General features: G+C 40.2%; 1 protein-coding gene across 1 annotated transcript in view; it reads left to right on the top strand.

Annotated features, from left to right (window-relative positions):
* The first annotated feature begins 867 nt into the window (after nucleotides 1-867).
* The window catches only part of EFCAB3 (EF-hand calcium binding domain 3), a 467,300-nt gene continuing 453,190 nt past the window's right edge, over nucleotides 868-14,977 (top strand). Inside the window, exons 1-3 of the mRNA XM_086357127.1 lie at nucleotides 868-1,628; nucleotides 7,142-7,257; nucleotides 11,224-11,384. Coding sequence (XP_086213253.1) covers nucleotides 7,228-7,257; nucleotides 11,224-11,384 — 191 coding nt within the window. The 5' untranslated portion in view covers nucleotides 868-1,628; nucleotides 7,142-7,227. The remainder of the gene's footprint in view (nucleotides 1,629-7,141; nucleotides 7,258-11,223; nucleotides 11,385-14,977) is intronic.

Here is a 14,977-nt window from a genome sequence, read left to right as displayed (position 1 = left end):
TCAATGTGAACAATTTTACCTACATGTTTGTAAAGAAAGATACTTTAAATCGTGGGTTTTTTGGGTTTTTAAAAACACTCTTTGCTTGAAGGCATTTACAACTAGAGTTTAACAAAACTTAAAAATGATTAATTTCATCCAATTGGATTTACACAACGTTTTAGGGACTACCTGAGGAAAGCCAGGAACAGAGGACTAACGCTGCTTGCGTCAATTCTTTCACCAATTATCATCTGCAGCCTGCATAAAAAGTTGATTTTCGTAGAAAAACAAAGTATCTCTTCCAAAAGCAGGGTTAGTCCTTTGAAGGGCAGGCTGGAACAAACTTCAGTAAGGTTGTGGGACAATGGCTTCGAGCCACTGTCCACTAATAAGTACTAGAAGCAAAGTTGGATGGAACATTTTAGCAGAAAGGGAGGGCCGGAGGTATTCAAAGGATGGATAGAAGATAACATTGAAATGGGACCAGATGGGGTGGGACAGCATACCAGAAAATGAACGGAACTGCCAGAAGAACAGAGAGCGTGCAGGATGGAGGGAGAAATCCAGGCTCTTGGTGTGCAGAGATGAGCCCCGCCACTCTTGTCCAGGCCGCCGAGCCCTGTCCGGGTGAGGTCACAGGCCCTTATGAAGGTCACAGGCCCTTGTGAGGTGGGGCAGACGGGTGTGGCCGTAGCGCTGTCCTGTCCGCGCTAAGGCGGCGGCGATCAGCCGCTCCCTGGAGCCCCGGAGCCCCTGAGCCCCTGCAAAGTGGCGGCGGCTGTGGCAGCCAAGGTAGCCTGGGTCCCGCGATTGCTCAGCGCGGGCGGCTCAGTGGGCGGAGCATCGAGCGCTGTCAGGTGACCCAGGGGCGGGGCCTCGCTGCAAGGGGCCTCGGGAAGGGAGGCGGAGCTAGAGCGTCGTGCTGAGCTAGGGCTGCGGGGTGGAGGGGTCTGTGTGCGGATGGGCAGACAGCTGAGGGAACGAGGGACAGATTGGGGAGCCATAGTGGGTGATGGTGGGACCTTCAGGTGACAGAGGTGGGAGAGAAGACCTGCTGAGGCGATGGGAAGGAAGGGCCTCTGAGGCTGAGGGAGAGAAGAGTATCACGTGGTGTGAGGGACAAAGTAGAACAGTTCCAGAGTTGGGCGAAAGTTCCAGAAAGGGCAGTGAGGGACGAGCCGGACAGTCAAGGTGCAGAGTGAGAGATGACTGGGCCGGAGCCGGCGGCCCCTCAGCAATGGTGGTGGTTCTGGAAGGGTGGCAGTCACTGTGCTGGGGGACTTTAATGCTTCTTCTCAGACGGTTGGGCCTCCGTTGGAGCACTTGTTTCCGTCTTGCGGGATGATTTTCTTGTCTACTTGTTTGCTTACTTTATCCCTGCTGCTAAGTTGCTTCAGTCGTGTCCGACTCTGTGCGATCCCATAGACGGCAGCTTAGAGAAGTAAACTAGAGCAGGGCCTGTTAGAATCCTCTACAGCGCTGCGTTCTGCGTGAAGTGGATTTTCACTTAATGTTTGTTATAAACAAAGGCAGCTAGTGGGGGAGGTGTTGATACAAGTTTCATGTTAGTAGCAGTAGATGCAGTGACGTGGTTGTAAGATTGTAGTTAATGGACGTCTGCCGTCAACAAAACGGAGAGTGAGCAAGTGAGTGAGGCGTCTCGTGAGGGGTGGTGTGAAAGGAAAGAGTGGAAGGTGCTATAGGAGGGGTTGACACCCTTAGAAGCAGCCAGTTACTCTGTGAAGATGGTGATAATTCACCAAGGGAGAAGGTGCAACGGTGGAAGCGCAATGTCAACCTAAAGGCACGAAACAAAATTAAGCCTTGTTTTGGACTTTCGGAGTCAGAATCTCTTTGTTTTCTGCCTCAGCTCTGCTTCTTGGTTTACTGAGAAGCAATGGAATTTTGTAAAACTATCCTGGACTTTGGTTTCCCGGGTGGCTCAGTGGCAAAGAACCTGCCTGGTGATGCAAGAAATGCGGGTTCGATATCTGGGTGGGCAAGAGCCCCTGGCTCACAAATGAGTTGGACACCACGTAGTGGCTAAATAATAACACAATATTCATGAACTTGCGAGTCAGAGATCTGAAGTTTGCTAGTATGTATTTTCTTCTGTACTTTGTGTGGGCAAATCAGTCTCTCTCTGTGTTAGTTTCATCATGTGTAATGAATAATTAAGGGGTTAGACTGGAAAGGTTTGTTCATTCTAGCAGTGTTATGGATTCTGTGATTTCGTGTAACATTACCTGCCCCCAAGCCCTTAATCATATGTGTTCCCCCCCAATTCCATTAAAATATTTATTTAATTGACAATATTTTACAGAAATAAGAGCAGTTTTTCTTTAATACAGATAGGTATATTTATCTATTCATATATTTATATTTCTCTTTTTACTAAATTGAAGCATATCAAATTGTTTTCCCTAAAACTGTAGTGCAAAAAGGAATGGTAGGAAAGAAATAAATACTGAAATATGTTCATCATTAAGTTATAACCAAGGGCCTTCTGAATCTCAGCAAGGTATATGGTTTGGAGAAAGAACATGCGATTTGGAGCCAGGAGACCTGGCCTGCACTGTCTACTTGCTTTGTGTCATAGGCATATTTCTCAATAACTCTGAATCTCAGTTCTCCACCTTGAAAACAGGAATGGTATTAATTAGTGTTTTGATTTTCTTAGGACGCATACCCAGCAGTGGAATTGCTGGATTGTGTTATATTTTTATGTGGGGAACTTCATATTGTTTTCCATAGTGGCTGTACCAATTTACAATCCCAGGAACAGTGTACTTGGCTACCCTTTTCTCCACATGCTCACCAACATTTGTTATTTGTAAACTTTGGTGATAGTCATTCTGACAGGTATGAGGTGTCTGGGCTATACTCACTTCTTCCACTCTCCTAAATGACTATTTTATAATAATGCCACTCTCTGCAGACCTCCAGCTCACCATCTCATCTTCATTCTCTGTTGATTACTTTGCTTCCTGTTTCACTAAGAAGACCAAAACAATCAGATGATTTCCACAAGCTCCCATTACCAGATCTACTCACCTATTCTACATGCAGTTATGCTCAATTACTCTAAGTTGTCTTGTATTATTATGAATAGTTCTTAGCTAAGGCCAAATCCTCCCTTATGTCCTAAATCCTGTTTCTTTTCTTCTACTTGAAGATATTGTTCCAGTAATTCCCCCCTCCTATATGATCAGTTTTTGCTTCTCTTCTAGGTTAGTTCTATCAGCATATGGACATACCGTTGTTTTTCCCCATCTTAAAAGCTCATAGCTGTGCTTACCCCTCAGCTGCTACCTGATTTCTCTTTCCCTTTATAGAATAACTCCTAGAGTTTTCTCTTGTTTCTGTCCCCCATTCTCTCTTCAACTCACTCCAAGGATATTATTTCCTTATCATAACACCCAGATGGCTCTTCTTAGGGTAGTTGGTGTCCTCTATGTTACAGGATCTAGTGAATCATTCAGTACTCATCTTACTTGACTTAGTGGCAACATTTGTCACAGCTGAGTACTCATTCTTCTTTTGGACTACTTTTTTTCACTTGGCTTTCAGGAACCCAAGACCCACTGGATTTTCTTGTAGAATCCAGAGTGATCCTTTCAGAAAGGACTTTAGGTCATGTTATTTCTCTGGTCAAAATTCTCCTATGGCTTCCTATCTTCTCAGAGTACAGGCCAAAGTTCCTGCTATAATCCAGGAGCCCTTCATGATCTGCCTCCCTTCCTTCACCACTCTGATCCCCTCTCTCCCCCCTTTCTTTCCCCTTTGCAGTATTTCAGCCTCATGGGTCTTCCTCTCATTTCAGAACATTCAAACTCCTTCTGGCTTTGGAGCCTTTGTACTTACTTTTTTCTCTGACTGAAACGCACTTCCCTAAGTTATGCATTGGCTCCCCACTTTAACTCCTTCAGGTGTGTACTCTTTAAGTCTCCTGCTCAGTAAGGTCTTCCTTGGCTATCACATCTGCTCTTGGCATCTCTTCCCCAAAACTGCATTTAATATTCCTCTCACTGTTTTACATTTTCCCCCTTAGTACTTGTCACAGATATTATGCTATATATTTTATTGTTTCTCTCCCTGGTTAGAATGTAAGCTCCGTGAGGGCAGTTTTTGTTTTTCTGTTTTGTTCACTGCTGTATCCCCAGAGCCTGGAAGAAAGCCGTGCACATAGAAAGTGTGCAATGTATGTGTGCTGAATTTATGGACGGAGGGATGGAATGGATTGGAGAAAAGGGATACAACTTTTTAAATTTTTCTTGGTTTGCCCTTGCAAGTTCACATATCTGTCATAAGATTCAAAGAGTTGAGAAACAATTGTGTTGTCACAGTTATGGGGAAGAGACTTCCTGTGCTAACTTTTCTCTTAGCTTGGAGAGAGTTATGTGGTATCCAGTTTATACAGCAGATTGAGACCTGCTAACGTTTTGATAATGTGATCAATATGAAACAGTTCTTCCTTTCAAAGTTTATTTGTCATGCTTACTCTGCTTAATTAAGTACTTTGATGACCTAAGAGTTCTTGGTATGTAAGCTCAGAAGGGACTGAATTCCTTCCTTGCTCCCTCTCTCCCTTCCTACCTCCCTCCTTCTCTCCCTCCCTTCTTTCACCTTTCTTTCCTCCTTCCTCCCCTCCCTCTCTTCTTCTCTGCTTCTCTCCTTCCCTCCCTTCTTTCCTACCACCCTTTTTTCTTTCCTTCTTTTGCAATGCCTTTATAGCACTGTTCTTGGTTCTGTGAGAAATAATTCAAAGAATGATGAGATACCAGCCCATTCCTTAGAAATTTAGACTTTAATTGGTATAAGAGTAATACATATGATAATTAAATAAAAATACAAGGCAAATGATTAATGCAACTTGAATAATGAAGACAATAAGAATACTGAAGACAGTAAGTGCTATGCTAAGAAGTTTAAAGGTGAAGATTGAACTGGTTAGAGAAGTTTTAGAAGAGGTTACGTAGAGTGGTTTGCTGGGGAGACCTATAAAACCTCTAATGTCTTCTGAGATGCATATCTTTAATGTGATTTCATTTTATTTTTAACACGTTTTGAACTCCAGGAATTTTGGACATACCACATTCAATAGTAATTATAATTACATATTATAGAAATATTTTAAAATACTGTCTGCTGCTGCTGCTAAGTCACTTCAGTCGTGTCCGACTCTGTGCGACCCCATAGATGGCAACCCACTAGGCTCCTCTGTCCCTGGGATTCTTCAGGCAAGAACACTGGAGTGGGTTGCCATTTCCTTCTCCAACGCATGAAAGTGAAAAGTAAAAGGGAAGTCACTCAGTCATGCCTGACCCTCAGCAACCCCGTGGACTGCAGCCTACCAGGCTCCTCTGTCCATGGGATTTTCTAGGCAAGAGTACTGGAGTGGGTTGCCATTGCCTTCTCCGAAAATACTGTCTAATACTGAATATTAATACTTCAGTTAAACTTTACAATATGAAAAAGACACTAATAATTGCAACTAACAATGTAATGTATCTAGCAATGTAATAAACCATGACTCAGATATGAGTACTGGGTTGGTGGCTCAGACAGTATAGAACCTGCCTGCAATGCAAGAGACCTGGGCTCGAACCCTGGGTCGGAAAGATCCCCTGGATAAGCGAATGGCTACCCACTCAAGTATTCTTGTCCGCAGAATTCCATGGACAGAGGAGCCTGGGGGGTTACAGTTCATGGGGTCACAAAGAGTCGGGCATGACTGAGCTACTAACACACTTGAATCAGATATGATTAAAATATATTGTGAAAAATTTGGAAAATTTCTAAAGTTGGTTATCACATTTACATAGTGTGGAACTGGATAAAACATTTTTTGTTTGCAATAGTATTGTTTTGAGAGTCAGGGTTGTGTGATGCTGAAGACCTCAGGCTGTTAGGCTGTCTGAATTCAAAATCTGATACTACTATTTGTTGGCTGTGGAATCTTGGACAATTTGATCTAAGTTTTTATTTTCCTCATCTGTAAAATAGAGATAATGGTAATTTTTTGAAAGGTAATCATGAGGAATAAGTGAAATAATGCAGGTTGAAGTGTTTATCATAATGTTTAATAGACAGTAAATATTAAATAATGTTAGCAATTACTACCTATGTTAATTCTACTTAACTGGGTTTATTTGAATAAATAAATATTATTGAACTTTCTGCTTTTCATGCCATTCAAATTTGGATTTCTCTACTTGATGAAAGTGAAAGAGGAGACTGAAAAATTTGGCTTAAAGCTCAACATTCAGAAAATTAAGATCATGGAATCTGGTCCCATCACTTAATGGGAAATAGATGGGGAAACAGTGGAAACAGTGTCAGACTTTATTTTGGGGGCTCCAAAATCACTGTAGATGGTGATTGCAGCCATGAAATTAAAAGACACTTACTCCTTGGAAGAAAAGTCATGCCCAACCTAGATAGCATATTCAAAAGCAGAGACATTACTGTCAACAAAGGTCCGTCTAGTCAAGGCTATGGTTTTTCCTGTGGTCATGTATGGATGTGAGAGTTGGACTGTGAAGACAGCTGAGCGCCGAAGAATTGATGCTTTTGAACTGTGGTGTTGGAGAAGACTCTTGAGAGTCCCTTGGACTGCAAGGAGATCCAACCGGTCCATTCTAAAGGAGATCAGTCCTGGGTGTTCATTGGAAGGACTGATGCTAAAGCTGAAACTCCAATACTTTGGCCACCTGATGCGAAGAGTTGACTCATTAGAAAAGACCCTGAGGCTGGGAGGGATGGAGGGCAGGAGGAGAATGGGACGACAGAGGATGAGATGGCTGGATGGCATCACCGACTCGATGGACATGAGTTTGAGTGAACTCTGGGAGTTGGTGATGGACAGGGAGGCCTGGCGTGCTGCAGTTCATGGGGTCGCAAAGAGTCGGACACGACTGAGCGACTGAACTGAACTGAGCTCCTCCTTATACCACAAAGTTAAGGAATTGGATGATCTCCTGTGATTTATGATATATTAACTGCTTTTTCTAGCTTTTGTATATGTATCTGAGTTAGGAAATGTCTATTAGGTTTTGTGCTATAAGTGAGTATTACATTGGAATAATAGCTTCAGGTAGTTTAATTACTTACATCTCCTAAACAAGGATATGATTTTTTATTTTTCTTTTTTTGGCAGGAAATCATTTTGTGCTGTTGTTCATTCATACTTGTTCATCAAGTTCTTTGAATCTTCAAGGGCAGAATTTACCTCTAAACAGAAAGATGGAAACTAAAGGTCATTTATTTTGCCAGGTATTTTCCAAAACGGTTTGTAAAGATTCCTTCCTTTTCTTCCTTAAAAATTTGTTTAAATTACTTCGCATCTATAATCAGTAAGCAGATTCATAGCAACATAGTCATATGATCTTGCTTAAAAACTGAGGTGACTTTTGAACTGTTTTAGTGGAAATATATTGAACTCTTATCGCAGCAACCCATGTAGTATCAAGAGATCTGAAATGTATGATAAAACTAATTTGGTGGGGGGGGAAGGGACAGACACAATTTTTCTGGAGACCAAAGGATTTAAACCTATGTGAGAGATTGTAAACAATGTAATTAATAACATGGCAGTCTAACCAAAAGCTAAAAGATAATTTAAAACATGGGGCTTTGCTGGTGGCTCAGTGGTAAAGAGTCTGCCTGCCAAAGCAGGAGATGCAGATTTGACCCCCCAGTGGGGGAGATCCCCTGGAGCAGGAAATTGCAACCCACTCCAGTATTCCTGCCTGGAAGATTCCACAGACAGAGGAGCCTGGTGGGCTACAGTCCACGGAGTCGCAAAAGAGTGAAATGTGACTTAGGCACTAAACAACAACAACAATTTAAAAGATACCAAGTGTCTCTAGTCTTCTTATCTGTGATTCAGGGGATATTCTAATCTATTGGCCAGTATCATGTCAATAAAAAACCAAATCTGGACTTATTATTGAGAGACTTTGTTCAAAGGGATTATTATAAGGGAGGAAAGAGACTACGAAATAGAAGGAGGGGGGACTAACTGAAATAGGGACCACAAGATCTGCAAGCATCCCACGGACTAGGCAAAAATTTTCCTTTTTAAGTTTTATTTTATTATTTAAAAATTTTATTGTGTATTGGAGTATAGTTGATTGATGTTCTATTCGTTTCAGGTGTACAACAAAGTGATTAAAAGAATGTTCTTTTATTGAGAGTGTGAACAAGGCTAGGTGCTAGAGGTAAAGAATCCACCTGCCAATGCAGGAGAATCAGGTTTGATCCCTCGTTTGGGAAGGGGATCCCTGGAGAAGGAAATTGCAGCCTTCTCCAGTATTCTTGCCTGGAAAATTACATGGACAGAGGAACCTGGCAGGCTACAGTCCATGGAGTCACAAACAGTTTGACACTACTGAGTGAGCACAAAGAAGGCTAGGAAGAATTGGTTATGGGGAAATGGGATGATAGAGTAGCATGATCAGATAAAGAGATCAGAGAAAGAGGCCAGCCTGTTCTCTAGAGGGGCTGCCTGCTCACTGGCTCAGGGTGGTGGTGGTGGTGTTCATTCTCTCAGTTGTATCCAACTCTTTGCAACCCCATGGACTGCAGCATGCCAGGCTTCCCTGTCCTTCACCATCTCCCAGAGTTTGTTCAGACTCATGTCCATTGAGTCGGTGATGCCATCCAACCATCTCATCCTCCGTCGAGATGCTTCAGGGTGAGGGTAGGCCAAAATTCAGGGGCTTGGAGGAAGGAGAGAAGCTTAACCAAACTTTGCTTAGTAAGTGTTTTGTCCTGATAAATTTTTGGGGATAAGACAGTTCAGCTAATCATTTATGAGGCAAAGAAAGGAAAATTTGAAGATGTTTGGCCTTGTCATAGGTAAATGAGGGGTAAATGAGGGGTATGTGGTAAGTCTTATCTAAATCATTTGAGGAAGGGTGGTTCTTTGCAGCCAGCTCTTATCCAGAACACAAAGGAGTGAGGGAATTCTTTTAAACTTCACTGTTTCTTCAGAAGCACAAGGCTCAGGTGAAATGTAACATTGTCAATTGAGAGTCTTAATCTTTTAAATTTATTGTCTTAGTGCATGTACCTATACAGTAATCCAAAATATAATTTCAGAACTTCTTGCTAATTACTGAAGGGTGGATATGTCTAGACTTTCAGGCTCAGATGGTAAAGAATCTGCCTGTAATGTGGGAGACATTACATTCAATCTTTGAGTAGGGAAGATCCCCTGGAGAAGGAAATGGCAACCCACTCCAGTATTCTTGCCTGGAGAATTCCATGGACAGAGGAGCCTGGTGGGCTACAGGACACTCCGTGTGGTTGAAAAGAGTCAGACACAACTGAGCGACTAACATTTCACTTTGGCTAATTACTGATACATGTAATATATACATTGTTGATGGTTCCCTTATAAACTGATTTTGAAGATAAATTTTTAAATATTAAAAATTAACAATATCAAAATATCATACCAGTTTATTTCTTTAAGCTATATAGTTTGTATTTTACAAGTGGTTCACCTTTAACAGTAAAGTTTTAGAGATTCTTTTCTTCCTCTGTTAAAGTTTCTACTCACTATCTCTTTCTGTACATCTGAACTTTGATAACAGATTTTTGTTCCCCTCCATCTTAAAATTTTTTTTAAATTAATTTCTGGCTATGCTGGGTCCTCATTGCTGCATGAGGGCTTCCCCTAGCTGTGGCGAGCAGGGGCTACTCTCCAGTTGTGGTGTGCAGGTTTCTCGTTACGGTGCTTCTGTTGTGGAGCATGCGCTCTAGGCGCTCAGGCTCAGTGGTTGTAGCACATGGGCTCTAGAGTGTGGAGGCTTCAGTAGTTGTGGCACACAGGTTTAGTTGCCCTGTGGCATATGGTATCTTCCCAGACCAGGGATTGAAACCATGTCCCCTATACAGGCAGGCAGAACCCATATCCCCACACTGAACCACCAGGGAAGTGCTAGAATTGATTCTTGGTGTTGTACATTCTATGGGATTGGACAAATGTGTGATGACATGTAGCCACTATTAAAATGTTATATAGGATATTAGTAGTTTCACTGCCTTAAAATCCTCTGTGCTTTGCCTATTTATCTCTTCTCCCCCAACCTACTCCCACTAGCAACCACTGATCTTTTCATTGTCCCCAAAGTTTTGCCTTTTCCAGAATGTCATATAGTTGGAATCATACAGTATGTAGCTTTTACAGATTGGCTGCTTTCACTTAGAAGTATACATTTAAGATTCCGCCATGTCTTTTCATGGCTTGCTAGCTCATTTCTTTTTAGCACTGAATAGTATTCCATGATCTGAATGTACCACAGTTTATCTATCCTTTGATGTACTGAAGAACATCTTAGTTCCTTTTACAAGTTTTGGCCATTATGCACAAAGCTATAAATGTCTATGTTCAGGTTTTTGTGTGGATATACGTTTTCAACTCCTCAGGGTAAATATGGAAAAGTACAATTGCTGAATTCTATGGTAAGAGTATGTTTAGTTTTGTAAGACACTGTCAAATTGTCTTTCAAAATAGCTATGCCATTTTACATTCCCACCAGCAATGAATGGGAGTTCCTCTTGCTTCACATTCTTGTCATCACTTGGTATTGTCTATGTTTTTGATTTTGGCCATTCTAATAGGTGTGCAGTGGTATCTTGATGTTTCAATTTGTGATTCCCTAATGACATGATGTTGAACATCTTTTCATTTGCTTGTTTGCCATCTGTATATCTTCTTTGGTGAGGTGTCTGTTAAGATCTTTTGCCTATTTTTTAATTGAGTTGTTCTTTTTGTTGTTGAGCTTTTAGAGTTCTTTGTATAGTTTTCAATATACAAAATAAACATATTTTGAATACAGTCGCTTATCAGATATGTCTTTTGCAAATATTTTCTCCCAGCCTATGGCTTGTCCTTTCATCCTCTTGACAGTGTCTTTTGCAAAGCAGAAGTTTTAATTAATGAAGTTAAGTTTAATGGTGCCATAAGAACTAGATTCAGTGATTGTTAGATATATTCATGAATGCTGCACATTTGTAGCTGCATACTGCACTAAGGAAAGTTGGAGTCATTTAGAATATATACCTAATCCAAATTAATGCATTAAGTAACTCTTTTCAACAAAATTCTTTTTGGTAGCACCATTTTGGAGAGAGTATTGATCTAGAGTGAATGATTTGACTCAGAATGTCATATTTAATTTATGTATGCAAAGAGAACATGGCTGACAGTGCCTTTTGATTGCTCTCCAGGGGGAAGAAAATACTGATTCATCAGATGATGACTGTAATTCTGTTGCAGCTGACTTATTATCAAGAGATATTGACAGCAAAAAGTACATCAAGTTTTCTAAAACAACAGAGAAGAGAATTTCACCTGAAATTAGGGGTTTGAGCCCAGAACACACAAAAAAGTAAGTTGAACTGTGAACTTACTTAATTGAATTATACTTTTGCCAGTTTAAGAGAACCAAAAATGTAACTCATGTGTTCTTGTAATGTACTAAGTATAGAGGATCATGCATATTGCTGACCATTTTTTTAGGAGCATGGTTTTAATTCCTAATTAACTTCTCATATTTTTCTCACTTCTCTCACAGCCATGTGGAGGCCTATAAGCTATCATAGTTTTCCAGTAATGAGACCATTATCCATATATCTGTTTTTTTTTTTTTTTACAAAATTGTAATTTATTTAAATATATGGTGTGGTGATTTAATGTATGTATACATTGTGAAATGACTACCCCCATTGAATTAGTTAACACATTCATCACCTCACATATTTACATCATCATCATCATAATTATTATTTTGGTGAGAACAGAAGTTCTGATCTCAGCAAATTTTAGTTATATAGTACAGGATTACTAACTAGTCACCTTGTGACTTTTTTAAAAAAATAATGTATAAGTGACATAGCATTTGTCTTTCTGTTTGACTTATTTCACTTTGCATAATGCCATCAAGGTCCATCCATGTAATTTCCTTCTTTCTCATGGATAAATGGTATTCCATTGTTTATATTTACCACATCTTCTTTATTTGGAGAAGGAAATGGCAATCCACTCCAGTACTCTTGCCTGGAGAATTTCAAGGACAGAGGAGCCTGGAGGGCTACAGTCCATGGGATCTCAAAGAGTCGTACATGACTGTGCACTAACTTTCACTTTCACTTTTCTTTAACTATTAATCTGTTGACAGACACTTATATAATTTTCATATCTTAGCTATTGTGGATAATACTGCAGTGAACATGGGAATGCATATATCTCTTTGAGATCTTGTTTTCATTTCTTTTGGATATATACCCAGAAATACAATTGTTAGATCATTTTATAGTTCTGTGTTTAATTTTTTAAAAATTTTATTTATTATTTATTTCTGTCTGTACTGGATCTTTGTTGGTGCATGGGCTTTTCTCTAGTTGCAGTGTGTGGGTTTCTATTTAGAATGGCTTTTCTTGTTGTGGAACATGCATTCTAGAGTATGTAGGCTTCAGTAGTTGCAGCACGTGGGCTCAGTGGTTGTGGTTCCCTGGCTCTAGAGCACAGGCTTAATAGTTGTGGCACACGAACTTAATTGCTCTGTGGCATGTGGGATCTTCCTGACCCAGGAATCAAACCCCTGTCTCAATCATTGGCAGGCAGATTCTTTACTGCTGAGCCACCAGGGAAGCTCTGTGTTTAAATTTTTTTAAGGAACCTCTCCTTATTGTTTTCTATAGTGACTGTACCAACTAATATTTCCACCAACAGTGTACAAGGTTCTCATTTATCCACATCCTTGCCAACTCTAGTTATCTCCTGTAATGACCATTCTAACAGGTATGAGGTGATACCTCACAGTGATTTTGATGTTAATGTCCCTGATGATGAGTGATGTTGAGCACCTTTTCATGTATTTGTTGGTCATAGGTATGTCTTCTTTGGAGAAATATCTATTCACGTCTTTGCCCATTTTTAATTGGGTCATTTCTTCATTTGCTTTTGGGTTATATGAGTTGCTTATGTATTTTGAACATTAACTCATCAGATATATGGTTTGCAAATATTTTCTCTCATTCCCTAGGTTACCTTTTCATTTTGCTAATATTTTCCTTTGCTGAGGAGAAACTTTTTAGTTTGATATAGTCCCACTTGTTTATTTTGCTTCTGTTGCTTTTGTTTTTGGTATCAATTAAAAAATCATTGCTAAGACTGATGTCAAAGACATTTATTTTCTTCTAGGAGTTACACAGTTTCTTTACCAAGATTGTTTTAGCTTTTTGAAGTCTTCTGTAGTTCCATACAGATTTTAGGATTGTTTATTTCTGTGAAAAGTGGCATTGGAATTTGGATGAGAATTGCTTCGAATTCATAGTTCACTTTAGATAGTAATGACATTTTAACAATACTAGGCAACCCACTCCAGTACTCTTGCCTGGAAAATCCCATGGACGGAGGAGCCTGATAGGCTGCAGTCCATGGGGTCAGTAAGAATTGGACACGACTGAGCGACTTCACTTTCACTTTTCACTCTCATGCATTGGAGAAGGAAATGGCAACCCACTCCAGTGTTCTTGCCTGGAGAATCCCAGGGACAACAGAGCCTGGTGGGCTGCCGTCCGTGGGGTCTCACAGAGTCGGGCACAACTGAAGTGACTTAGCAGCAGCAGCAGTACTTCCAAACCATGAACACAGAATATCTTGCTATTATTTGTAATTTTCTTCAACGTCTTTCATCAGTGTTTATAGTTTTCAGTGTACAGATCTTTCACCTCCTTGGTTAAATTTATTCCTAAATGTTTTATTCCTTTTGATTATGTAAATAGGGTTGTTTTCTCAATTTCTCTTTCTGATACTTCATTGTTAGTGGATAGAAGTGCAATTGATTTTGTATATTAATTTTATATTTTACAACTTTTTGAATTTGTGTGTTGGTTATAGAAGTTTTATTTTTGGTGTAGTCTTTAAGGTTTTTCTGTGTATAAAATCATGCTGTCTGAAAACACAATTTAACTTCCTTTTCTGATTTGAATATCTTTATTTTTCTAGCCTAATTCCTCTGGCTAGGACTTCCAGTTAAATAAAAGTGGTGAGACAGGGCACCCTTGTCTTGTTTCTGATCTTAGAGCAAAAGCTTTCAACTTTTCACTTGCAGTATCACAGTGTGATGTTAGCTCTGGGCTTGTCATATATGGCTTGATTATGTTGAGGTACATTCCTTCTAAACCTATTTTGTTGAAGTTTTTATCATAAATGAATATTGAGTTTTGTCAAATTTCTGGATTGAGATGATCATGTAATTATTATCCTTCATTTTATTAATGTGATTGTGTTAGGAAAAGCCTAAGTTCTCCTGTTTATCTCTTTTACTTTCAGGCTACCACACTTCTGACACCAGATGTGTGGATTTTCCCCCACACCAAGAAATTCTGTGATACCAGCTGGGTATCCTACATTTTAACTCAATTCTGATGCTATCTACCTGTAGATAGTGCCAGATCCCACAGGTTAAGGGTTCAGAGCCATGAGACTGCCCCACCCCCATTTCATCTTATAGTCTGAAGTGGTAGGTCCTCAGGTTACTTCTGTCTGACTTGGCTATAAATCAGAGGTCCCTATGACCCCTCTTCAGGTTTGATTAATTTCTAGAACAGCTCAGAAAGCTCAGGGAAACACTTAACTTACATTTACCAGTTTATTAAAAAAACGCAATAGAAGATACAGATGAATAGCCAGATAGAGAGATACATTGGGAGAGGTCTGGGAGGGTCTCATGAAGGAGCTCTGTCCTCATGGAGTTGGAGTGTATCGTCTTCCCAGTATGTGGATATGTTCAAGAACCTATAAAGCTCTCCAGAGAGGGTAGAGGACTGTAAATGGAGTTAATAATTGATCATGCCTACATGGGGGGAGGCCTCTAAAAAACTCCCAATAGTATGGAGTTCAGAGATCTTTCAGGTTGATGAACACATCCACATACCAGGAAGGGTAATGCACCCTAACTCCATGGGAACTTAATTT

Source organism: Bos grunniens, chromosome 19 (genome assembly GCF_055505025.1).
Source record: "Bos grunniens cultivar Pamir isolate PY7600 chromosome 19, Bosgru_T2T1.0, whole genome shotgun sequence".
NCBI lineage: Eukaryota > Metazoa > Chordata > Mammalia > Artiodactyla > Bovidae > Bos > Bos grunniens.
The sequence above is the reverse complement of the archived record's forward strand: the minus strand, read 5'-3'. Positions and strand labels throughout refer to the sequence as shown.